Genomic DNA, 27,647 nt, shown 5'->3' with positions numbered 1-27,647 from the left:
CTTTTTGCACTCAACAGAGGGCCTTGCGTCCGACTCTAAATGAGGCCCTATGACTTAAGAGGTGCCTACTAGATGTTCAATTCCTTATATTTCTCATAGGTTATACTCTTATGTACGAATGATTCATCTCTGATGTGTTCTTCTTATTAAAATTGTTTTGTTGCAATTTTAGTTTTCAAAACTTCCAAATTTGTAGAAAAAAAAATGATATACATTTTAATAAACCTAAAAGATAGATGTGACAAAAGGTGTGCGTACCGGAACGAACTGCATGGATATTCAATTAAAGAATTTAATGAAGAAAATTACTGTACTCCTATGGGGCATCAGAATCCGATCCAACATTTTCATATCAAGATACTCTAAGGAAATTTCAAGAAAACCCTAAACAGAAAAAGGTCTTTAGATTGGGACTTATTAACATTTTACATGATCATTTTGCTTTTCTCTCTGGCTATTCCTCCCAGTTCCTCATTGCTTCCCAGTTAATTCTCTAGAGTATGAAATACTAACTTCTGACTATCTTTGTATATCTGTAGCACTTAATAAACAATATTACATCTTTCAAGCATTCCACTAGTGGTCAGTTATCCTTGCTTGCTATTCCACATAAGTTCCATTTCTTTTATACAATACTTGTATGAGAGCTGTTTTGTTAAAAATGCTTGTTAAGTCACTTAAAAATAATACCATATCAATTGCTAGAAAATAATGGTAAAAAGTAAAAGTTATAAATAGTAATTAAATAAAGTTATAGCTAGTATCTACAGTAGGGTTGATAGGTCCTGGTATCAGTGTGTACTGGATGTTGGATTACTAGATTTCAGTGCTCAGAGGGTTCAATCTCCTTCTGGAGGCTCTAAAGTAATTTTATCATCATCATCATCATTTATTTATATAGCGCCACTGATCCCGCAGCGCTGTACAGAGAACTCATTCACATCAGTCCCTGCCCCATTAGAGCTTACAGTCTAAATTCCCTAACATACACACACAGACAGAGAGAGAGATAGAGAGACTAGGGTCAATTTTTTTGATAGCAGCCAATTAACCTACTAGTATGTTTTTGGAGTGTGGGAGGAAACTGGAGCACCCGGAGGAAACCCACGCAAACATGGGGAGAACATACAAACTCCACACAGATAAGGCCATGGTCGGGAATTGAACTCATGACCCCAGCGCTGTGAGGCAGAAGTGCTAACCACTTCGTCACCGTGCTGCCACATTACATTCTATCAGTACATTGGCGGAACTAGCGAGCTGTGGGCCCCGATGCAGAGAAGCAGGGAACCGGGGCCCACAGCGGGCCCACTTATCTCTATGGGCCCCTTATCTCCATGGGCACCTGCTGCACCAATGGTAGTTCCGCCACTGTATCAGTATATCAAGCAAAATGGTATTTGCCAGTTACATTGTTGCATGATGGTTGGTGCAGATGCACTGTGGTTAAAATTTTCAAAAATCCATCCATGTGAATGAGTCCCAAGATATGTCTTATGTTAATGTTTACACAAAAGGCTGCTGGGACTATTCTCTTAAGAAAGCTCTGTAATATGTACAATGGCAAACACTTTATTGCCTTTCTTTTAGATACAGGTTAAATTCATTCAACACTGATATAAGTACTCCTTGGTTAGTCAAGAGCTTGGCTGTTAAATAACCACTTGTGTCAGTAATCTTATAATTATCCATTATTTTGATCAACTGATATCCACCCTTAAGAATCATGTGTTTAGCTTTTTATGTTTGTGTTTTATGTTACTTGTAGCACAGAAAACAGGCTAAAAATGACAAGGAAAACAAAAAGTAACTGTAGTACGTATTTTGCTGCGATACACAGTAAAATAGATGTTTTAGGCACATTTTTTACAGGCTGCATAAAATGAACCATACTGCTGTACAGGTCACAAAAGTAGCAATGGAAATTGCGCTGCAAAATTCCATGCATGTAGATAGGAGTTTTATTTTTTAACATACTAGATAATGATCTGTTCTCTTTAACCCTGATGTACCCTCTGGGAAAGAGCCAAAGTACTGCAGCGCTGTAATGGTCATTTATCTTAGAACAGTAGCCCCTCAAATGACCTGTGGCTTTTATGACCCATTTTTGATGATCATTAGACACAGCTAAATACTGTACCTTTCACTTTTATAATACCACAGAGGTGATTGTGTTTTATGAGGTAATATCTTTTTTGTGCGCTAAACAAACATTTCATACTAGCACCTCCATGGCTATTATTTATATGTCATGTAATGGCTAGCAAAGAAAAAGCTCTCTCTGTGTAAAAAAGATTATCTGTTTATATCTCTATCTAGATATACTAGCATCTATCTATCTATCTATCTATCTATCTATCTATCTATCTATCTATCGATATAGGCCCAAATTGACTATAGCTTGAATTTATCTATACTTTTCTATGACTGGTAGTCCCTAACTGTATAGACTTCATGGGGTAAATGTATCAAGCTGCGAGTTTCATGCGGGTTTGAAAAGTGGAGATGTTGCCTATAGCAACCAATCAGATTCTAACTATCATTTTGTAGAATGTACTAAATAAATGATAGCTAGGATCTGATTGATTGCTATAGGCAACAGCTCCACTTTTCAAACCCGCTGGAAACTCGCAGGTTGATAAATTTACCCCCATAAGCACCTCCAACAACCTCATATCGACTTTCTCTGTCTTTCCACAATACAGTTACCTGGTTTATGCCAAATTTGAAAAAATGACTAACGTTATATTTAAAGCAGTGTTTCTGTAAAGTCTAAACCTAGATAAAATAAACACAACCTGGATTAATATTTACACAAAAATAGTAACATTACCACCAATCTATACATATTTTATCATAGAAATACATAGGGGGTTTCACAAGGCATATCTATTGTTTCTATTTACCTTTGTCTGCCTCTTTTACCCTTGGTTATTTCTTAGTTATCTTTTGTTGTCTGAATAATTAATTACTCAACAGCTTTAATGTATTTAATTGAGATTTGTTTTTTGCTGCCCTGTTGTTCATTTGTTCCCAGAATGATATAAATTGGAATTAAATTGCACAGTTTAAGCTAAATAAGACACTGTAATAGGCTACATATGGTGAAATTTGGACATGCAATATTGAGTAGTGTATCTGATTGCAAATGATTTCTTAAACTTTCATTTTCCCTGTACTATAGCTATAATAAACATCTTAGCAATATGTTTAATTTATAATAACCCATATTGCTTGTCTGATATTTCCAAATGTTTTAATTTAAGGGCAGAACAAAATCTCTGAATTCATTGGAACACCCTTCTAAAATAGGGACATATATGTTTTTTTCAACAATTTAATATCCATCTTACATCTTTAAATGTTTACCAAGTATGACCTTGAGGTAAATTTATCAAGCTGCAGGTTTGAAAAAGTGGAGATGTTGCCTATAGCAACCAATCAGATTCTAGCTGTCATTTTGTGGAATGTACTAAATAAGTAATAACTAGAATCTGATTGGTTGCAATAGGCAATATCTCCACTTTTTCAAACCCGCATCTTGTCTCTGTAAATAATCCAAAAATATTGTTTTACTAATAAAGTTACCGCTTTTTAAATAAAATGATGTAGCCCTTGAATCTGTGTGAAGTTGTTTTACACATCTGAAGAAACCCTGATGTGCAAGAAGGAGAACTGTTTTGCGTTGTCTCCTTCAAATTAGACTTGTATAAAGTAATTTCTGTACTTTGTGCTACACTGCTATAGCATACACACATCAGATTTACCTAATCTTATAAGATTGAATTGGAAAAAGAATATAGGTCAGGTATCAGATGAAGATTGGGAGTTCATAATGAGATGTACTAATGTGGCAACTGCCTGTGTTACATTCCAACAATTTAATTTTTATATACGCTGAAAATTATTATTCAGAATGCCCCAAAATGTGACGATAAAGAGGGTTCCTTCAGTTATTTGGCATGGGAATATCCCAAGCTGCAAATGTTTTGGAATACAGTTGTAGAATCAGGGGTTTGCATTCCTCACTCAACCCAAGAATGGTTCTATTTGGCTTCTACAAGTCCCAGTCTGTATTCCAAAATGTCTTAAAGCTATTGATCCTTGCCAAAATTATTATTGCCCGAACCTGGATGGCAAGTGACTCTCCTAGTTTTTTTTTAAAATGGTTTAATCTGGTGAATGAAGCTGTAGGTCATAAGCATTTCACGTATACTAGTAGGAAGACTTTTAAAAAAAATCTAAAAAGTTTGGTCTTCTTGTATCAAATCTAGTTATGCATTGTACTCCCAAGGGGAAAATATGGGGTGTGTATCCAGGGGAGGGCAATAATAATTTTAGCCCGAGGGTCAAGACTCGACTCAGCAGCCTATTGGGAACATTTTAAAGGAAAAAAATGCAGGTGACCCAGTGACCCAGCCCAAGGTAGCCCACTATGGGACAGGCCCAGGGGGAAGATGCCCCCTGCCCCCCAGCCCAGCCTCACCCTGTGTGTATCCCAGACTGCATAATCAATGTGTATATCCCTCTCCTGAGTAGTTGTTGAATAATAGTTGTACAGTTATTGACACATTTATATGCTATTGTGGTCATGTACTCATTGCTGTATTTTGAATCTCAGATTTGTATGCCTTTTTATGTTTCTTTATTGGTGGGGGCTTGTTTTTGTTTATATTTGTGCATTTCTTTGTTTATGTCTATAATGTTCCTTATTTACAATACTTAATAAAGACTCAATCTTACAAAAGAACTCTGCTGCAAAACAGCTTTGTGTACTTAGAAATTAATTTAAAAGTTGATCATTAAATACAGCAATTGTTCTGGAAGCCTGCCCTACTTCTTATTAGCAGCAATGTATGCTACATCACACTACATCAGAAGTGCTAAACTAATCGAAAATGAACTACACACTATCACAATCCCTAAAGCTTTTGGTCCTTCATCCATTCACTTTATTTTCTATACCAGCAGTTCTAATTTCACACTTCGACCATTGATTATGATAATGAAAGAAAGAAATTGTACAATTAGTAATTATGACCATCATAGAATGAGATTGTACGTTTTTTTGAGAATGGATGAACTGGCACACCCAAAATGGGCAATTCATGAGTGCTGCAAGTTTTCATTTTTGTAGACATTTTATAAGGTATCTCAACCAGGGATTGAGCTACAGACCCACAACTCATAGGGAATAGCCATTCACAGCAGCCACAGAGTCTGCTCATTAACTTCTGCTCCCCTTTTCTCAATATTTTCAAATAGCTTGATGTTAGTACATTTGTACCATCAATGTTCTCCGTTTGGTGACATTTGAATGCTTGTGACCCTTATTTGTTGCCTTGTTATTCCATTTTGCATCTGTACTGCCTGTCCCTAAATATGGATTGGACACTGATTTTGATTATGAGCTGTTTGCTCTGACCTCAGCTGTCTATCAGCAGTCACCTAAGACTAGCCTGAGGGGGGCAACCTGTGGGTACCCTTGAGCGAAGTCCACCACTCTCTTGCATGCATGTGATGTGGAGGATTAAGTTGTGTATTTAAAACTCTTCTATGATTGCTTCCATTACTGCTTTCACATAATAAAAATTTTAAAAAAATTACGAAACTCCAACTCCTGAATATTTTCTATTCCTTAACAAAAAGGCTGCTACATCAGCTCTTATACTACAGCACCCAGATCCCTCTGGACTCTTCTTAGCAGTAGAAGTTTCCTCAGTTAGAGTAATTATTAACTCAACGTAGCAACTCTGAGAAGATGATCAACTTTGTAGCTTTTTATTTGTTTTAGAAAACTTCTTCCTGCAGAAAAAATATTGTACTATTTTTTTATATTACTATTTATATGGCCCACAAGAGCCCTCTGCACTGGAGCTGGAGCTGGTAGCTAAAGGGTGAGAAGACTTGCTATGTGACATTCCTGCAGACAGTGGTGCAGCTCTTATGGTCTCATTATGTGAGCAGAGTGTCAGTTTCTGGACTTTGGGACTCTGCCATTATGTGAACAGATTAGCTCCTGGGCTCAGGGACTCTCCTATATTGAGCAGAGTGTCAGCTCCTGGGGCCCTCATATAAATTAACAGAATGTCAGCTGCTGGGCTGAGGGGGTGTTTGCTTGGGAGTTTGCTTACTGTCAGTAACCTGCTGTTACTGACCAGCTATTTTGGCCAAACCAGTCACTCATCATCTATAAGTGTTAAGTGTCAACTATTCACCACCAATGTGCCGTCAGTTGTAGGACAATAGTCGTACCACTTGACTCAGAACTGTCCTTTGAGAGTTGCATTTTTGTGTGTGTGTATATATGTGTTGGGGGGGCACCACTGGATCTTTCCCTCCTGGCTCCACTTGATTTAGAACTAGCCCTGACCACTGCCAGTTATACTCTTTGCTAAAATCATGGTCTTTAAAACAGATGTCACTCTTGCCTATATATCTACGTGTGCACACCCTGTACTACATATGACAAACTACAGTGACACAGAGGAAATGAAGAAACCATTAATTTGATGGGTAGAAAATTATATTGTTTCCAACTTTTACAAAACTGGTGAAGAAAATAACTATGAAGAATAACAACAAGTCTCCAAGGATGATGAAAGAAAGACTCTCGCTTTGAAGCAGATAATGAGGGTAGGATTTGTAGTCTCAATATTAGCTATTATAAAGATAATGATGTCGGTAGTATACCATGCAAACAGAGGTGGAAGTGGGGGTGTATACGGTGGTATACCATACTGCCACTTTTCTTACTGCTTTCATTGTAAAACTATAACATTCCATTTACTTACATTCCCATTACAATTTTCATACCGCCACTTCTAATTTTCCACTTCCATCACAACCTGCTTGTATAATAGCTGATGGTACTCTAGTACAAAGAAATACTCTTAAACAATAATTGTGGTAAATAACGCCGCGAGCAGTCCCTACCACTTCCAAGTCTGACGTCACATGACGTGACGTCTGGCCTGACGTACATTTCGCCTATTGCGGCTTAATCATGGGAATTTGAGCACTATCAAATGTTAAGTATGATTAGGGAGAGTAGCACCAGCAGTGTAAGGCAGTTCAATGCCAAACACCTATAGTACTGGCAATTGCCTCCCTGTCTTGTTCTGTGCAGTATAATGCAGGTTACACACTTGCAACAGCCAGTTCTGGAAAACTGGAGGGTTCTTTAAACAAGTATCAAAGGCATGAATGTTTCTCCAGTGACACTGGAGAAGCATGCAAAGAGAATATGACAATTGTAAAATGTATACAATTCTCTCCCTGAACTTCTGTGGTACCTCAGGCAGCTTGTACAGCATTCCTGGCAGCTTATTCTCTGGTAACGACAGACTCTCCTCTGGGATTGGAAGTTCCCTCTGTTAGTCTGACAGCTATTTCTAGTAGTCTGGCAGCAATTCCTGATGGATTGGCAGCTCTTTCAGCAAGACAGACAGCCCCCACTGTATAGTTGACAGCTCTCTCTGCCAAATATACGATTTATGTGTGAGACCTGCAGCTCTGTCTTCTCATCTCCTACAGTCTCTTTAGACTGTCCTTGCCTAATTCCTTTAGCATATCTCCCCACTGTAATCTCTTTCACAGTGATCTGCTTCCTCTCTGGCAGTCTCATTGTTTGTGGCTGCGCTGCATTCTGTCTTCTAACGGCTCTTTAGGGTATGGCGACAGTCCCAGCAATAGCCACACTTACCCCCTCAAACAGACACTCTTGTGCTTCTCCTTCTTCTTCTCCCCTCTCTTTGGTGCCATGACCTCCTCATTTGGCAGTGTCTGATGTCACTTCCTTAATCCTCACTTGTTAGGCATGCTGGGAAGTGTAGTTTTTAGTAATTGAGATAGTGTTGTACGACTCCCTTCTGCCAATTACTGACCACTTCAACTGGTGATATTTCGGCCAAGTCGGTCACTCATCAACTGCAAGTGTCAATTTTGCGCCACCGTGATGCCTCCTGTTGCAGGAGAAAAGTCACTGCCACTATTCTGTGCTTTTTAATATTTCTATTTAATGTATGGGTTATGCATCACAATTTATCACAAACAATGTGTGGTCCTGAAAATTCTTTATACAGTGTTCTGTTACTTTAATTAGTTTTATTAGTGAGACTGACCATTTTAATTGCTTGTTTTCTGTTCGGTCAATCAATAAAAGACAGGTCACTGCCTTTACTGCCACACGTCACGTATTTCATGTTCATCACTATGTAGTCTACAGGTGGGTGTTAACATTTAAATTAGCTGGCCAAATGCATTCTAGGCTTACTATATGACATGTCATTCCATGTAACGTTATACAAATAATACTTTCTACTTGCCAACAAATTTAAATTACATTTTTTTTCATACTAATTATTTACTTATATAGTGCATTAGGTTTAGATGCAATACTCAAAAATCTGATGAAATCATGGACACATTTTAAGATTGAGGGAAAATGGTACATATCAAGTTGTTTATTGGTGATGTGTGGAAACTAGAGCTTAGGGTGGTTTATCATATGAAGTATTATTATTTTTCCTCAAGCTGATATAAGTAATTAATGAACTAGTACACTGGTACAGAGACTGATGTAATTAAATAAACATTCTATGAATATACAGTCCAGAAAATACATAATAAATTGTCATTGGTGTTTGGTGCCTAAACAAGATGGTAATTCGATGGAGGACACTTACCGTATGGACACCACCTTCTCTTGACAGTTGTCCAGAACTCCTAAAAATGTCTTCTAAGAAAAGGGTGAGATGCTGTAGCTCTCTCACAGGACTATCCTTTCCTTGTTTAGTATTTACCACCAACTCTAGTGTTAGCTACAACAACAGCAACAGCAGCAGCAGCACCCTGGTCATACCAACACTCTTTGTGACTGGTATGCTGTGCAAATCTAGGTGTACTATACTTTCTGTCTATGACTCCAGCAATACAATTCAGGCAAACAATGAGAAGCCAGACAATTAATACATAGGGGGAATACCAAAAGCCTACCTTTAATGGGGGTCTGACAGCAGGGTACATGATTTGAAAGACACAGTGAAATACCAGGAAAACTAATTCCCTACTCACAAAAAGGCAGCCAATATTTTGGTGTGATAATGGGGTAAAATGACGGGAAAATGGAAAGGATGTGGTAGTCACAATACACAGGCCTGGTGCCTGATGAATAGGGGAATACACAGGCAATCCCTAGGTAGGCTTTAAGCCTAGATATGATTCTCAAATTCAACAAGCTCTCATCCTGATACTAAAATGGCCTCTAGACTCTAAGCCTGATTTCTAGATGTTACTACTGGCTCAGAGTCTGGATTGGCTCACTGCAGCAAAATGATTGGCTCACCGTGGTGGCCTGCGATTGGACCAAAGCAAATCTCCTTAGATTCTCTTGGTCCAAGGCTGGAGGATGTTATGAACTTTGCAGACTTACCTGTTTGTTGCAGAGTAGGTATGGGATGTTCTTTATCTTCATACAGGGTCCTTTTCACATATGCATGATATGGATTTTGTGAGCAATACCTGGTGCCTTAAGTGTTGCAATGTTCACAATTGGAGGCTTGGTTAAGAAAGTATGCATATGTGTATATATATATATATATATATGTACACACAGTGGTCAAAGTGGGCTGATATATGGTGGTATGCTAAACCGCTACTTCTGCTTTAATTGAAAACCTTTCAAATTCCATTCATTCACATTTTCCATACCACCGCTTCTTAATTTCCATACTGCCAATTCTATATTTTTCCTTCGAAATTCATACACTACATATATTTGATAGGTTATAAAAGGACATTATATAAATAAAGCCATTCTTCACAATCATATTGAACTTGTGATGGACCTCTATCTACCTTGAGGAAAAACTTGCTTCCTAAAGGATTTCTTTGTTTGACCTTTGTAATTATTCCTGTTCAATCTTTCTTCGTGGTTGCTTTTTTTTCTCTTTTGCTAAAACTCTAACACTCTCTCCAGTGTATTAAGCATGTGAGTGAAATTGATGACTAGAAAGTCTGTGGTCTTTATTATGATGAATGGATTTCACTGCTAAAGCTTTTATTGTCTGTGATTTGAGAAGAAGGGGAAACTGATTTATCATGGCTGACTGTCATACCGTTTAATACAGTTATAAATCCTGACGTCACTGACCGCTGGTCAAAAGCTGTGAATCGCAGCTGGTCACTTGCCCTTCAACCTATGTTTGTATAATTTGTATGGAGTAAAGTGTTACTGTTATTATTAAACTACATATATGAACAATATACATATTGACAGGCACAGTTGCTCTATAATAAGGGCAATTCCAAATGCCCCACTACTGGCACAGATAAGGCTTAGGTAGAACATGCAATGTGATTGTGTATATGATTGAGTTCTTCCCAACATCATAAAAGGGGTCATATAATTTACAAACAATGTTAATATTTGTATGAGCAATGTGTCATTGCTTTTAATTGGGTGAGTTCTGATGTCATCTCTTAAATGTTCATTTGGATAACAAGGAATAAAGAGACTTTATTGTAAATTGTTATTAGCATTAGAATATTTCTAGTATCCATATAATTTACAGCAAGGAGTGCATTAACCCATATTTTCTTACTGCAAAATATGCAGAGTGCAATACAGCACTTGTATTTTGTGCAGATATGCCTTATTAACCATGGTGCACATACATAGGTGGGACTATTTTTAGGACTACTGTCGGCCATAAGGCTGCACATGCCAGGAAAAGTTTTGTTTTATTGGAGAACCCTTTAGATAATTAAAACTTTTTTCTCCTAAAATACTGCTCATTGGAGTGTTATTTATGTTTAAAATAAGCTATTTTAATGGTGCAAAAGGCATCCAAGTAATTTTTAAGGATGTAAAAAAAAGGTCTGTGACCATCCACTATTTTGGAAATGCCACATTTAAATGTGCAATCTGCACTGCTTAAAACTTACTCAAACATCTCATCCTGCAACACAAAATCTTGTTTTTTGCGTTTGGGTGCCTGACTTTGCCCAGCTTGCAGTCAGCCAGGAACATCCTGATTTGCTCAGCTGAGCATGCGCTTTCCCATATGCTGTGTGCCTTCATCTTTGGATCTGTATAAATTACCCTTAAGGTTTTAATAGGAAAATATCTTACTCAAATTCCTATTTTCCCAGTAATATAGGGTATTTAATGCATATTTTACATAGTAAGCAAAAAGTGCAAGAAGCTGCAAAATCCCAGAAAAGAAGTATCAATATAGGCTAAACATCTTATTTTACTTTATAAATAAATGTTTCACCCTATGAGGACTTATGAGATACATCAGATGCACACATCGTTAAAAGTAATGTGGGAAAATTATAACACAAAACTTCCTGGTATTTAGCAGAAACTGTTGTGCCTGGGTTGATTCTTCTTCCATCACACAAGATTTTTTAACTTTGGGGTGAAATATAATTCTTACTTACCACATTACACCCATTAATTAAAAAGACTGACAGATCACATACAATTAATTTTGCATTAGTTCTAAGCTGCAGGCGCTGTTACTTAGGATCACTCAAATTAAATACATGTTGAGCCATTGTGAAAAGTCATCTTTTAACTTTTCAAATATATCTGAACGTTTCCATATCCTGACAGAACTCGGCATTGTAAATAATATTGTTAGCTAGTTCTGGTTTGATGGTCCACTTCCCATTGTAAGGAAAGAGGAGAATCTTGCATCACTATCCAAAATCTAGGGTCTACTTAGTTCTCTGAAAGGATGGATAGATTTAAAGCCCAGGCTAAGTTTACAGTTTGGACATTGGTTTGAATAAACATCCAGACTGTTGCCTTCCTATGAGATTGCTAGAGGAGATAAAGGATATTACACACCCAACCTCCTTTACTAGGAAGTCTAATAAGTGGAATGGTGGCCCATTTTCTTTGTAGGTTCAGGAGAAAGTCCCATTTTGCCCAGTTATTAAAATGGCCCAAACTATTTGAGTGTGGTTTATTCTCTGTACCTTCAATTCATACTCCAAGTGGCTACTTGCATTTTACATGGATAGATGGCATACACATAGGTGAAATATTTCCACTATGATCACAGTCTTGTCTCAAATATTATTACCTGTCTCAAATTCCTCAAACTTGCAAGCTTTTGAATATATACTTATGAATGTTACCAGCATTTTTATCACGATAATTTGAATTTTATCTTGTGTGAGAGCAAATACTTCATAGGGTTATCCAACAAGAAAAGAAGACTATGGCACTCTTTATGCTTTTTCATCATCCTATGTGCCTTAACAAATCTTGATGGCTAGCCTAGGAAATGGCTCTTGGCCAGCTGTCATGCTAAAGATTCATGGAAGTTTTGAGCTATACCATTAGTATTAAACTTTGCATTACTTGTAGAAGATAGAGAGTGCCATTATCTTTTATCTTATTGAGTTTAGCAGGTATTAATTGGGTTTCTTTATGACCCACTGCAAAATTTCCAACTAAATGATTGCCCCATCTAGCCACTCTTCGCAGTAATAAAGAATTAATTTTCCTACATATTTATGAAAAAGTTCTGGGACAGAGCGTCTGATGAGATAACGTCCCAGTAATGACTCTTTGTTACTGACATCTCCATGTTCTGCCCCAGAGCCTTTACTGCGCATGCACAACCAGTTTGGTCAGAGGAGGGAGGTGAGGAGCATCCAGTTTGCTGGGAAAGGAAAGTGTTGCACTCCCCATAGACTAGAACAGGTAATGCTATATTCAGATGGTGTTAGCCATCGATGACAAGCTCTAAAGAATTAAACTTTTTGGAACCCGGAAATAGGGCCAGACTGCAGTCTCCTTTAAGAATAGTAGGGACTGCAGGAAATATTTCTGATATATCTGGTTTTAGGGTAATGGATAATATCCCTGGTACTTTTATTTGCCTAAATCACATAGAAATAGCAGTTTCTGCATAATTTTATGCTTTATATGTCCTGTGTGGTTTAAAGCCAGGACCGAGTACCATGTTTTGCTGTAAAGTCCTGTTTGCGCCGATGTTCCAAGGATAGTCTAATGCCTTTGGTTATCTTGAGTCACGGTTTTCCCAAGACAACATCGGTTTCTGACAATTAAAATCTTGGTAAAGTTGGTATTATATTATATTACCCCAGAATTAAGACCTCTGTTGCAATAAGATTAACACAGCTTTTTTTTATTGAAAGCCCGGGATCAGTGCCTTTGGGCCACCAAAGTGCCAAAGTGTAAAGAGTGAAATCCCCCCTCCCCCCCCTCAAAAAAAAAAAAAAAAGAGCACTAGGGTGTCATTAGTGACTCGTTTACTTACAACTCTAGCTAGAGTTTTTTCAATTGTGACTTGTAGATCAGTACTGTCAGAACTGTAGAAAGCGAGCAAGAGATGCATCGAATCCATACTTTGATTTTCAACTGTCTACCAAGTTCTATTATAAAAAAAATAGTCTAAATCCTAAGCCAAATGCGAATACCAATTTGAATATAAAAAAAAGTAAAAATGGGGCATTATGATACAATTTTTACTGAAAATGTAGTTTCTGGAAGGGAAAAGTCATGTGTGCTAAAATCATAGGAATTTAGGATCACCCCTAGAACAAATCCTGTTTTCAATGCATCACTATTTTTTATGATTGTTGTTTATATTGCATTCTTAATACTCATTGATATTGTAGCTTAATCTATATTTATATTTATTTAGGAACATGTATTAGTCATTAACATTATATCTATTCTAGCATCCATTCTATAAGCTAGTATATTTAGTCTTCCATTTGAGTATATATAATAGGTTGTATTAGGTGCTGACTGATGTCCTTTTAACTTAAAGGAGTTTTCCACAGTTGGGGAAGTTTATGCTATACCCCTCTTGCTCTAGAGTAGTACATTAGTCCCTCCCCTGGTCAAACCACTGTTCCTCGATATAACTGCCCCATTACTTGTACTGGGATCTCTGCTGAATTGCTGCTAGAATCACTGCTGGAGTACCATAGTAGAAGAATGATCTGATTGGCTGCAGGACTCTTCCAATCAGAGCTAGCTGTCTCTAGACCCCCCACTGTTACAGACTATCTGGGGCAAGCTGGGGGAATTACAGTTTTGATGTAATAGTTTCTCAAATTTTAGCTATCATAACAATGTAAGCATGAAACACACAAATACAAACAATGCAAAATCACATATATAAAAGGGACAGGCAATCACTGAGCATTCAATTTATAGTTTTAGTTTACCATTTATGCCTGCATATTTCACAGATATCCCAAAGGAAAAGCAAGCTTGATCTTTGGATTCAACAATTTCAGAAACAAAGTTTACAAATACCAGATACTTGACCTTTCTTCTGCATGGATGATTTACAAATATTTTCTGCAGGTGAAACAAGCAGCATTACTGCAGGCAATCAGTGTGTTCACTACTGCTAATTTCTGACTCCCTGCACATGTATTTGCTGCCAAATTCAACAAGACTTGTCAACACTTGCAGAAAATGGACCAATAGACTCCTGTGTAATTCTATTATATGCTAGTATGCTCCACTAAAGCAATTCTTAGCAATTATGAGCTTTTAAGCAAAGATTTTTTAAATGAATATCATTTGCATCATTAATGCATCTTGGATTATGAAATACATTTTGGTTGTAATCGAAGCAGGCACTAAATGTCAATGCGGAAGAAAAAGTTAGAGATGATCGAAGATGCTGCAAAATTTTGTGCAAATTGAATTTTGCAGGGATAGAGGCCATTTCACAGTGGTGCAAGGTCCGTCAATACAATCTTCGAGATTGAGTTCTCCATGATGCAGATTGACCATTTCACACTTTATATGTAAATTCCCATTTGGCTGAATTTATAGTCTAAAAATAGAGCCATCATGACGAGGGTCAATTCATTCTACCGCATGGTGTGCTTGGGGTATCATAAGAATGAAGTGTAGGTAACAAAAATAATATCCTGTAATAAGGGAATTTTGGTAGACTAAAATAATACGGGGGAATCTGAGTGGAACATTTAAGAGTTAATTCCACAGGAGAAACGTGAGAAATTCTGTGCCCAGATGCACAATGAAATGAATATACCATGGAACAACTTTCTTCTCACGTCAATAATTAAGCAACTAGAAATGTTCCATATTAATCCTGCTTATACCCTAAAAATACCATAAAATGCTTCACGTAACTAATAATGATGGGTCTCTACAAGAGCTTTGCGCAGATGTCAGATCTCACTTAGTTTCAACTCTGTTTACAAAAAAATAATATTCAAGCATGTCAGAAGTCTGTTGTATACAAATTGAAATAGCGCACAACTTTCCAGACAAGAAAACAAATACAATACACCAGAACAATACACAATGCAATTGATTATAAATGCCTGAAATCCTCCCAAGCCAAGAAATATTTTAAAAAATAAGCTAGTGTGCAATTCCGATATACTATCCAGGTGTGAATGTTATATGTATTATTTATTAATTATTATTATTATTATTATTATTATTATTATTATTATTATTATTATTATTAATAACATTTAGCTAGTGAGGATTATTCTAAGTGAGGATTTTTACAAGTGTATTAACAAATTTAGTTAGTATAGTAAGATATATACAAGAGATGAACAAAAGGAGAACAGGAGATGAACCTTCTACCTGCAAACACTGCTACATGAGGACAACATTCCACAATCAGCTGTGAGCTCTGATATCTTCCACCACCTGCATTGTCAACTGCCTGGACACTCCCTGCTGGTCTGTTTCACACACTTATTTTTGGCTGGTTCAGTTTTAATATGACTTGTTGATTCCACTTATACTGCTCGTATTCCCACCTTTAAACCGCGCTGTTGCTCCACTTAGCTTGAATTGCTCAGTGCACCTTGTATTATGCCTTATGTTATACAATTGCCTTCCAATCATGCCCTAACTGCTTCCTATTCCCTGACTCATACTTTACATATTTTCATCCTCTTTTCTCTCCTTCTACTGCTGCACTCTCTCGCTTTACTCACCTTTCCTATTCTCACCATTTCCTCACTTCACTTATAAGCCCTTAACATCCTTGATTTCTGTATTACTTTCAACTGTCTATTTCACACGTTCTCTAGCTTTATCATGATTATCTCCTCTCTCACTTCTGTCCTCTCCCTCTATCCCCTTGCTTCCCTTGTCCAATATTTCCATATTCTTCCTCATCCTCCCTCCCCCTGTCCCTTTCCATCCCCTCCCTATTTCACTTCTCTCTTCTCTTCTGTGCCTCTGTGCCCCTGATCTGACTTGCTGCCCCCTCCACCATCTTTCCCTCTCTCCTCCTTTTCCCCACTCACACCCTTTCCTTCTTGTCCCCTTCGCTGCTCTTCTCTCAGCGTCAGTCTGTTCCTACCTACCACATCCCTCTCTTTCCCCGCAGGAAATCTATTCCCTCACATCACTCCTTCCTTCTGCCTCTCCAATTTATAAACCCCCCTATCTCTCCCATCTCCACTCCTCCCCCACCTCTTGTCCCCCTGTTCCTCGTCTCCTATTTGATGAAAAGTCCCCTCTAATTTCTGCTTCTCGTCCAATTTCAACCCTCTCTCCCTGTCATGCCCCTCGCTCCATATCATATTCACCCTTGCAGTCGAGAAACCCCAAAAATCTCATCCACATCTCTCCTCTGCCCTCTCTTCCTCTATCATGTGGTCTCTGGAATGCCAGGTCAGTCTGTAACAAATTGATCCATGATCTCTTTATCTGTAGATCCTTCAACCTGCTTGCCATCACTGAAACCAGGCTATCCCCTGAGGACACTACCTCTCCTGCTACTCTCACTTTCAGGGGCTTGTCCTTCTCCCACACACTCAGACCTGGGGAACAGCAAGGTGGTGGCTTCGACATACTTCTCTCCTTCTGCTGCTTTTTTCAGGTTCTTCCCCCTGAACCCTCCCTCTCTTTTTCCTCCTTTGAGGTACACTTTATCTGCCTATTCCACCAAGTCCACCTCCATTGTTGCTGTTATCTACCATCCTCCTGGTCCTGTCTCTCAATTCCTTTATCACTTTGTCACCTGGCTCCCTCACTTTCTCTCCTCTGACCTTCTCTCCCTCATCTTGGGGGACTTTAATATCCCTATAGACAATCCCTCAGATCCTGCTGCCTCCAAACTTCTCTCCCTCTCCTCCTCACTTGGTATCTCTCAATGGACCTCCTCTCCCACCGCAGTGCCCACTCCCTTGATCTGTTTTTTTCACACTTCGGTCTCCGACCTCATTGATTCACCTTTTCCTCTCTCAAACCACCATCTCCTCTCTTTTATCATCTCTCCACCCCTCTCACCGTCCCCATCCCCCAAGGTTACTCTCACCAGGCGTAATGTTGACACAGTTTATCCTACCACATTCTCCTCCTCCCTGGGCTCGCTCCTCTCTCTCATCATCACTCTTTTTTGCCCTGATGAGGCTGTCGCCTTTTACAATCACACTCTTACCACTGCTCTTGACTCTGATGCCCCGTCTGTCACCATCAAGCTTCGTCGGTCCCCGCCTCAACCGGGGCACTCAAATCTTACCCGCTATCTTCAAAAATGCTCCTGCAGCGCAGAACGACTCTGGAGAAAGTCAAGCTGACTTCCTCCACTTCAAGTTCATGCTTGCGTCTTACAGTTTGGCCCTATCTCTAAACAATCCTTTAAGGCTCTCATTTCCTCCCAATCCCCGTCAGCTTTTGCCACCTTCAACTCCCTCCTCTCCCCTCCCCCTCTCCCACCCCCCCATGTTCTCTGCTGTCGACTATGCTACCCACTTCACCTCCAAGATTGAGTCAATACATCATGACATCTCCCAGCAGTCCCTTCTTACCCCACCTTCTTCCCCCTCCCTAACCACTCTGTCCTCCTTCCCACCCTCCTCTGCGGGTTGCTATCTCCTTTCTCCCCTCCCCACTTGCTAGCTCACCCTCCTTCTCTTCCTTCACTTCGGTATCTGCAGATGAAGTCCATACCATTCTCTCTTCCTCACCCCCCTCCATTTGCCCACATGACCCAATCCCCTCCCACCTCCTCTGCTCCCTCTCTCTTGAGGCCTACTCCCACGGTGCCCACCTCCTCAACCTATCCCTCTCGTCTGGAATCTTCCCCTCCTCTTTTAAACATGCTCTTGTCTCCCCCATACTCAAAAAACCATCCCTTGAGCCCTCCTCTCTCTCTAATTACCACCCTATTTCACTGCTTCCTTTTGCCTCCAAACTCCTTGAACGGGTTGTCTACAACCATCTCACCTCCTTTCTCTCTTCTCACTCACTCTTTGACCCGCTCCGATCCGGTTTTCGCTCCCTCCACTCCACCGAAACTGCCCTCACTATGGTCACCTTCTCCTTGCTAAATCCAAAATACACTACTCTCTTCTTGTCCTTCTTGACCTTTCTGCTGCCTTCGATACTGTTGACCACGCACTCCTTTTGCAAACTCTCAAATCTATAGGCCTCTGTAACACCGTCCTCTCCTGGTTTTCCTCTTACCTCACCAATTGCTCCTTCTCAGTCTCTACAAATGACTCCACATCCCCCCTCTTCCCTTACCTGTTGGCTTCCCCAAGGTTTCGTTCTTGGCCCCCTGCTTTTCTCCTTCTACACCTCCTCTCTTGGTGTCCTCATCCACTTCCTTTGACCTCCAGTACCACCTCTATGCTGATGATACCCAATTTTTGTTTCATCCCCTTGACCTTTCCCCTTCCCTTCTGTCTCGGGTCTCCTGCTGTCTTTCAGCTGCCTCATCTTGGATGTCCCAACGCTTCCTTAAACTCAATAATTCCAGGACTGAACTTATCGTTGTCCCCCTTCCAGGACTCTCCCACCTCCCACCCTCTCTATTTCTGTTAATAATAACACTACCTTCATTTCTGTCCCTCAAGTCCGATGCCTTGGGGTCACCCTTGATTCCTCCCTCCATCAAACCTCACATTCTGTCCCTCTCAAAATCCTGCTACTTACATTTTTGGAATATATCCAAGATAAGCCCCTTTCTTACCACGGAAGCCACAAAAACCCTTGTTCACTCGCTTGTAATCTCTTTCCTTGACTACTGTAGCCTTATCTCTGGCCTACCTGATTCTCACCTTGACCCTCTTAAGTCTATCCTCAATGCTGCTGCCCGCCTCATTTTTCTCTCCTGCTGTTCTATCTCTGCTGTCTCCCTCCAACAGTCACTACATTGGCTCCCCATGGTTTACAGAATTAAATTTAAACTCCTCACCCTCAGCTTTAAAGCTCTTAATCAATCCTCCCCTCCCTACATCTCCAATCTCATCTCTACCTACACTCCTACTAGCCACCCCCTCCGCTCTGCCTGTTACTGCCACCTCACTACTGATCACCTCTTCCCACTCCCGTCACCGGGACTTTGCCCGGGCTGCTCCCCAGCTGTGAAACGATCTTCCATGGTCCATCAGGTTAGCAACTAGTCTCAAAGGCTTCAAACGTGCCCTTAAGACTCATTTCTTTATTAGGATTAAGTCTATCAGTCCTCCTCCTAACTCCCTTGTCCCGGCTCTCCCCCAGTTAGTACCACCCTATTTGTGTCTCCCCCTTTCCTTTAAGATGTAAGCTCTTAGGAGCAGGGCCCTCTTTCCTTGTATGCTCCTTCTACTATTCCATCACCCTCTGTACCTTTTCGCCTGCTTCCCTAGCCCTGTTTTCATAAGCTTTGGCCTACTTCTCGCTTATTTCTAATTTTATTTGCATTAACATGTTACCTGTGTGTGTATATATATTTAGATATTTTTGTTCTTCATATTTTGTTCTTTATGTATCATGTTGTGTCATGGGTCACTGTTTTCTCTATATGTCATGTACAGCGCTGCGGACCCTTTGTGACGCCTTATAAATTAAAGATAATAATAATAATAATAATCAGTCCTTTTTTTGTAAGAAAAAAGGTGCTGGAGCTCACCTCACATAGTCAATCACTGTACACACACCCACACACGTCAGTTCTGTAACGAAACATAATGGTCGCCACCCGCAGTAAGCACTCAGCGTGCGACTGCATGACCAACACAAGCTGAGCAGTGCCACAAGCCGAGCAGTGCCATCACAACCAGCGTGGACGAAGTACGCATGCATCGGACTCGACACACAAGCAGCCCGCATGCACCGTTTTAATAATTTTTCCGCCGACCTGCTGCGCTTGTTAGGGCGATTCAAGCCCATGTGGACCAAACATCAAATGTTCAAAAGTTACTTTTAAAACTTGGAAAATCCATCAAAAAAAAAGTGCCGGAACTCAGTTCCAGTGAGTTCTGTGACAAAAAAAGATAATAATAATATTTATATAATTTCAGCATACTCTATAGCGCTTTACAATTGTGTACAGACAAGATAATAAAACATGGCTGGTTATTAACAGACAGACAAAGAGGTCCCTGCGTACAAGCTTATAGATCTACACTATGGAGTAGATTCAATTAGCTGCGTTGTTCTTTAGAGCAATGCGGCTGCACATTATTACTGTTACTACGGTAATTTTTCCGCTGATTTTTGCTTGCGGCTCATAGAGCCGCGAGCAAACGCTAATTGAATCTGCCCCTATGCATGTTTAAAATAAGTGATGAGACAAATGACAAAAAGTAAGAGTGATTGATAATGGATTATTTTCCCCTCAGACAGTTTCCATTTCATATACCATTTTAATTAAAATTTACCCACCTGTGAATCCTGTGCTTGTCTCTGAATCTGACAGAGGAAACAGAAATAGTTACAAGAGTATTGACTGCCTCATGTCATTGTAGGAAGCAAGCTGCTGTCATTAGTTCTATTATGAACCTGTCCCCTATACACAGTGGAGAAAGCTAATTTGTTGGCTGAACTTTATTCATGAGAATGCAGCATATAAATTGATTAGGATCCAATGCTTCATGAATATAAGTCACTCCTTATGAATATTAGCCAGAACATTGGTTCAGCCCACAAAACAGATGCATCCTTTGTGTTTAGGTGATATATTCACTTTAATATTTAATTACTCAAGATTATGTCAAACATAGTAAGTGTTATTCAAAGTGTTTTTTTTACAGGTTGAAAAAAATGTTGATTTATATTATCATTCCTAATTAATTAGATAAGAAACTTATATATCACCTTTTTTATTTGTGAGGTCTCTCTTTATTGTTGCTGCAGTACTAGACAGTGCTGTTTGCTGATCCACAGTGATCCAGCACATATAAAGGACATCGGCTGTAACACTGGGACGTACCTGAGTGTACTGAGCCTGTAACATCACACCGATTTGCATTGGTAAAATATGGACATTCTCACTTTATTCTCCTCCAACCTGCATCTATCCAAATAACTGCAAGAGTGACTTTATTCTGGGCCCTGCTGTGTTCCTATTATAAAAACTATTGCTTTCCTTTTTAAAGACAACAATAGAGGTGAGTGCTTTGCCTCTTCTTGTGCTGGAGCACTGATCAAGCCACATGAGATCTCATTTCAGGCATAATGTGCATCCAAGGACAAAATTAGATTGAGGAGTAAATGGAGCCTAAAATCTCCAAAGCTTTATCCATCATGAAACTACCGCCCTGCAAAGTTTAAATTTTACTTCCTCTGTCGCGGATTCTGACCCTAGATACTGTCATTTTAAGAAACCATCAAACAATACCTTTAGGCCCATCTTCCATGGGAGAGATTTCAATCTGGCTTGCAAAATATTAAATGAAAAGTCATTTCCTTGTTTTAAAAGTACAAATTGATATCCTTTCTTTATATATTGCCTCATTTAAAAGTGTGCCTGACTGAATAATGTGCTTGTTTTTTTGTGAGTCTGAATCACTTACATACAGTAAAGTATAATGATGTTCTGTGATATGATTAGAAATGTAGAAATCCCAGAAACTCTATTCTCCATTTGCTAAATTCAGACTCAAAATAGGTTAATTGGGATTTACATTTGCTACCTATCTATATAAACAGTACTGTAACATTGCCTGATTTATACTTTTCACTATCTTGTTTTACACACTTAATATTCTTATTGCCTAACCATACTGTCACAATATATGGAGTACAATAAATTGGTTGGTTTCTTGATATCCTGTTGTTATTGAATACAGGTGTACTTGCGTTCTATTTACATTCAATTTTAAAAAAGCAAATTGTGTTCACTTCTATGTTTATACATATTGGCCCTCTATATTTATACATACTGGTGACAATGGCAAACAGTGAATCTCTGAAATTCGTCAAAATTGTCTGTCTCAGCCAATTCACCCATCACTATATTGATTAGCCTTAATTAAGAGTCAATTTCAAAACTATGGAGGCCTTAAACCAAAAACTGGCTACACACTACAGGTTTTTCATCCAATTATCGTGCCAATTACGTGATAAACAACCATTTGGGAAGATATCACATTAGTGTGTACGCTCCTGCGATCATGTCTTATCGTGCCAAAACACATATTATCGTTTGATTTGATTTTATAAACTTCCTAAAAATCACGATCATTGAAGGAACAATGTCGGGCAAATGTGGACGTGAGTACACACTCATGACCAGCAGTGTAGGCAGATATCCATAGAGTCACAATCTTTCCAGCAGATGGTTATTAAGAGAGCACAGATCTGAAGGTAAATCTTGTAGGTGTGTACACATAAATGTGCATACTCATCGGGACTTTCGGTCATTGGTAAAATTGTTACAGAAATCGCATCTGCAGTGATTTTCTGTAGTGTGTACCCAGCTTAAGGTATATTCTTTTACTATCACACTTTTTGTTTTCCTAGGAAACAAGCACGGAATAGACCAGTAGTTGAAGAAGGCTCTTTCAGATCCTCAATCTCCCAATCCCTGGCTCCCAAAAATTTGGAGACACCATTTCAAAAAAATTATGCAAACACTTCTGAAAATTAAACAAGGATGATTTGTGTGGGTACTGCACAGAAATTAACTGAAGTGAAAACATACTGTATCATCATCATCTGTTTATATAGTGCCACTAATTCTGCAGCGCTGTACAGAGAATTCTTTCACATCAGTCCCTGCCCCATTGGAGCTTACAGTCTAAATTCCCTAATATAGACACAGGCTCACACACAGACACAGACAGGGAGAGACTAGGGTCAATTTTTGATAGCAGCCAATTAACCTACCAGTATGTTTTTGGAGTGTGGGAGGAAACTGGAGCACCCGGAGGAAACCCATGCAAACACAGGAAGAACATAGAAAACTCTACACAGATAAGGCCATGGTCGGGAATTGAACTCATGACCCTAGCGCTGTGAGGCAGAAGTGCTAACCACTAGGCCACTGTACCGTAGTAGTGAAAGAGTTAACCATACTTGGCGAGAGCTGTTTGATTGAGTTTGACCGCGTTAGCCCAACACTGTCAATATGTGGCTCCCCAAACAAATATTTACACAGATCAAAATCCCTCGCATTCTATATGAAATCATCTGCCGACCAGGAAGTAAAAAGTGTGTCCACTTTATGTTGCAATGTCTTTGTCCAAATATCTACATAGAACCAATAAACCTGAGTACTAGTTAATTTAAACTCTAATTTGATTCAAATTGATAATGTTCCAATTATATTCAAATATATCTGTATTTATTAGTATCATGTTTCACTGTGCGCACATTACGCACATTACAGTTTTAGTAAACTAACAGCATCTTCTATGACTGGAACTGAAGACTAAGATCTACTTACAGTCTTATTGTCATTAAAAAAGGTAGCTATTGCCTCACCATATGCACACTGCAGGTGTTATTCACTGCACACTCACTGATTATAATCTAACAACATAGGCATTTCAATTTTATGTGACGTGCTTGGCTTATTTTACTGCATATTGGAAAAAAAGATGTGTTAAGAGTTTAGACGTTTAGGCATGAGGAAAATGTCAGCACACTGCATTGTACTACAATCTTCCCTATGTATTATTGGTATATTTGTATGGATTTGTGCTGTGTATAGTGAGCCAAAAAGAAAATCTACCATAATGGAAAGCTATACCTGGGGAGTTAATATTGTTGTGGTTCTCCTAATCTGAATTTTATGGCTTGTATAACAGATTACAGTGTTTGCGGCTTTTTTAAGCAACAGTCACAGTGGACGTCCTGAGTGTCACAATTTTTACTGCAAATTCTCTCCTCCGGTTGACACATTCTCCTGGCTCCTAATTTCATGCAGTCACTTAAACGTGATGGATAATTGTGTTCTGCTTATCAATGTTTAATTTAAGGCCTGTTCTGCCTGACCCATATGCCCTCTGTGAATGCCATGCCTCGTTATTGATTTCATGCCCACACCTGTGGCATTACCTAGCTCACGGAACGGGCATGCAGCGTTCAGATTTAACGTGGTGAAGACTAATTAAGATAACTGTTACAAATAGGCGCTGTGCCATCTTTGCCATGTATTAAAATAATTGGGAGAGGAGTGGGGAGTGATCTCAGAGCCTAAACCATATTCATTCTTGTTTTACACATTTGTATATCTGGAAACAGAGCAGCATACACATCTCACGCTGCCTAGAAACATTATTAATAACATATTTGCTAGCTTCAGGTACTGTAATTATAGCCAATGCAAACTAACATATTCTTGGACAAGACAGGATTTCTACACAGAAAGCTAGCATCTCTTGGTCAGCTTATTACAGAAGCAGCTAGGAGCTATTTGGGAAATAAAGACTTTTTGGAGGGGGAAAAAAATCTCGGCAAAATTATGCGCAGCACTGTGAATTTTTAACTTTGAGATAATGGGAACATCATTTATACTTTTATCTTGTGTTATGACTGACACGTCAGCATTTAGTTTACAATTCAAAGAGCTAGAACAATATTGTGATGATGTGTGTTTTTTAAATATCATAAATAATTATGGTAAAAATACACCAGAAAGGTGCAGAAAAACTAACTTGGTTTTTTAATGCTCAAGAATGTTGCCAGAATTGCCTAAAAATAATATTAATAGACTGGTGCATATCATTACAATATAAATAGCTAGCAACCCAAACCCAGCTAAACATTCAGATACATAGCATTTCAGAGCTATACAGACACTTCGGTGGAGATTCAATTGCCGGTGATTCGGCGCGCAGACATTGCGCTGTGCACACTGCTGGCAATTACGGTAGAAACCTCAGATCATTTTCCCTCTCATCTCTATGGAGTGAAAAATGAACTGAGATTTCTGTCAAATCTCTGCTATTAAGTGTCTCACGGACGTTCCGGAGATTCTTCATAGCTAATTGAATGTCCCCCTTTGTGTAGATGAATAAAAAGTTCATCACAGAAGCTACAGTAACATAAAACTCAGCGCAACAGGTATAAGAACAAGACACATGATAGTGGAAAAAGTGGTGTTTGTTTACAAATACGCAGTGCTGCCCGGTTATAAATAACCTCCACTGACAGTAAAACATAACATTTCTGAAAATATTATGGAGAGTCTTACACAATGTTACAGAAATAGAGCAGACAGAGAATGACTAACAGGATGTATACTTGTGTATTGGTTGATGTATACACAGGGACAGGACCAGTGATGACTGAAATGAGTGCTAGCTATTTCCCTTACATCAGTTCTCATTAGGACACTGTCGCCAAGAAGTGAGGGAGGCTCAAACTGTCTGTAATGGATTGGGGAGGTAATACTCTATCTTAAACAAATTTGCAGTGGAATGTCAGCTCTTTGGGTTTCTTGGTTCTTTCAGGAATATATAAAATAGAAATTGTGTTAAAATACAGTGTAATTAGAAGGTGTGCATAATGGTTAAACATATGTAAAAATTCCAATATGAGCATAGAATAACTACAATGTTGTGTTGAATCTCTCTGCCCCAGCTATTTAGGTGTGAGAATGTTTAGAAATCAGAATGATCATCATCGTCATCATTATTAAATATATGCACAACATGCAAAGTATTTTCCTTCACAACAATTATATTCCATGCATTTTGTATACAACACTTCCATTTATAAGGAAGTATTTTCTAGGGATGCCTTTGTTCTTCCTTTTCCTGTACTGCTTCTGCTAACTATGTATTATGAAATATACTTTTGTTGAGTACATATAGACAGATGAGCAAACATACATTCAGACTGACTTGGGCCTGACTGGGCCACTCCAACCAAGCCCCACATCAGATTGTTCACTTGCTTGCTTCACTTATTTATAGTGCGGGTGTTATTTGCTTATATGAAGGTCTGGAGCCCTACCTAGCATGATAAACAGCCAGCTGCCAGCTTAATGTACACTTTCTCAAGCTAACACTATACATTTTCTTGAAAACTCATGTAAGTTTGCAGTTTCAATTTCAGTGCGGCATTTGGTAAACAGTCTGGAAAAAGTATGGATTTTGGAGGCTTCCATGCCAGTGTGCAGCATATTCTGTTTTTTTCCAATTATCTTTTCTCATACACCCGCCATAACACATTTTTAACAATATTGTAGCGTACAAAAAAATAATGTCTTCCCCTGCCAAGAATATCAAGATATCTTGATATTCACACTGTGCAGTGATGACAAATGCATTGGCTCCCAGCTCTCGGGGAGATGTAAAAACACGCCTGGCATTTGTGAGACTTCACATGGTGATTTGCTGTGCTTGATTCTCCAGGTCGTGATTTGGCAAGCACAACCCTCCCTGGGTACCCTCCGCACGTCCCCCCTGCCGGACAGGGCAGCTACTCTGCTCCAACGCTGACAGGAATGGTGCCTGGTGAGTTTTCAAATAACAAATGTACCGAGCATGATGCATTGAGAAGCCTGTTTCTGAATAATGAATGTAAAAAATGAATATCGAAACAAATGTAATGGATAATCTTTATATTACGCCAACATTGCAAAGCAATTTGCTGTTACATTGCATCATTTTATTTTTCTTCTTTAACCATGTCAGTGTTGCTCTACTGAAAAAGAATCTCATCTGGGGTTTCAGATCATTTCACCTTTCATTGTTATGCTGATTATTGTTTATAACCTGCTGGGTGCTACAATGTATATACCAGTAACAAAAATGATGCTCAGTCCTATTTCTGAACGATACTGTGTTGTTCGTTATGAGATGACAAAAGTCCATATGCAACATGATGACACTCTGGGTGAAAGGGATTAAACATTTCTCATTGCTTGTTTTGATTGGTAGAATCATGATTTATTTAATTTGTGTAGAACAGTGTTAGAAATATATTGTTATTAGATTACCAGAAAGAACTTTACACCACTATGCACAACGTTGGTCAACATGATCTACCTGGAGATTCTCAACTGCGCCTTTTGTGCAAAGCAATCTGGGATGATTTTGGGTCAACCTAGGAGAGGGCATTTTACTGTTGCTTTTAGCAAGAACAGGGTACCTGCTAGTGGAAACCAGTATACACTGAAGAATGGAGTGGAAGCCTCACTGTGCTGTGAGTCTCTGATAATAAGTGGGTAGGTTCACAGAAGTGGCGATTATGAATCATCCATACCACAAGTGTAGTGCTGCTTTGTAGGAACCCCTTTTAAATCTTGGATAACGTTTTAAAAGAGAAATAAAGATCAGCAGTTGAATTTAGGACAATGTTGTTTTATACTTGAACACAATCTATAGTATAATTATAAATCACAGTTGTGCTTGTAGAGACTTTGTTAAATGTTATCCTGAGTCAAACTAATGCTCAGGCTTGAATACCAGATGAC

The 27,647-nt window shown here is 39.0% G+C and overlaps 1 protein-coding gene across 3 annotated transcripts in view; it reads left to right on the top strand.

Annotated features, from left to right (window-relative positions):
* Window positions 1-27,647, top strand: part of PAX5 (paired box 5) — a 207,988-nt gene that overhangs the window by 141,232 nt on the left and 39,109 nt on the right. For all 3 annotated transcript variants that reach the window (XM_075208201.1, XM_075208185.1, XM_075208192.1), the window contains one exon: window positions 26,584-26,685. In XM_075208201.1, coding sequence (XP_075064302.1) covers window positions 26,584-26,685 — 102 coding nt within the window. The remainder of the gene's footprint in view (window positions 1-26,583; window positions 26,686-27,647) is intronic.

The sequence above is a fragment of the Mixophyes fleayi genome, chromosome 1 (assembly GCF_038048845.1).
Source record: "Mixophyes fleayi isolate aMixFle1 chromosome 1, aMixFle1.hap1, whole genome shotgun sequence".
Classification (NCBI taxonomy): Eukaryota; Metazoa; Chordata; class Amphibia; order Anura; family Limnodynastidae; genus Mixophyes; species Mixophyes fleayi.
The sequence above is the reverse complement of the archived record's forward strand: the minus strand, read 5'-3'. Positions and strand labels throughout refer to the sequence as shown.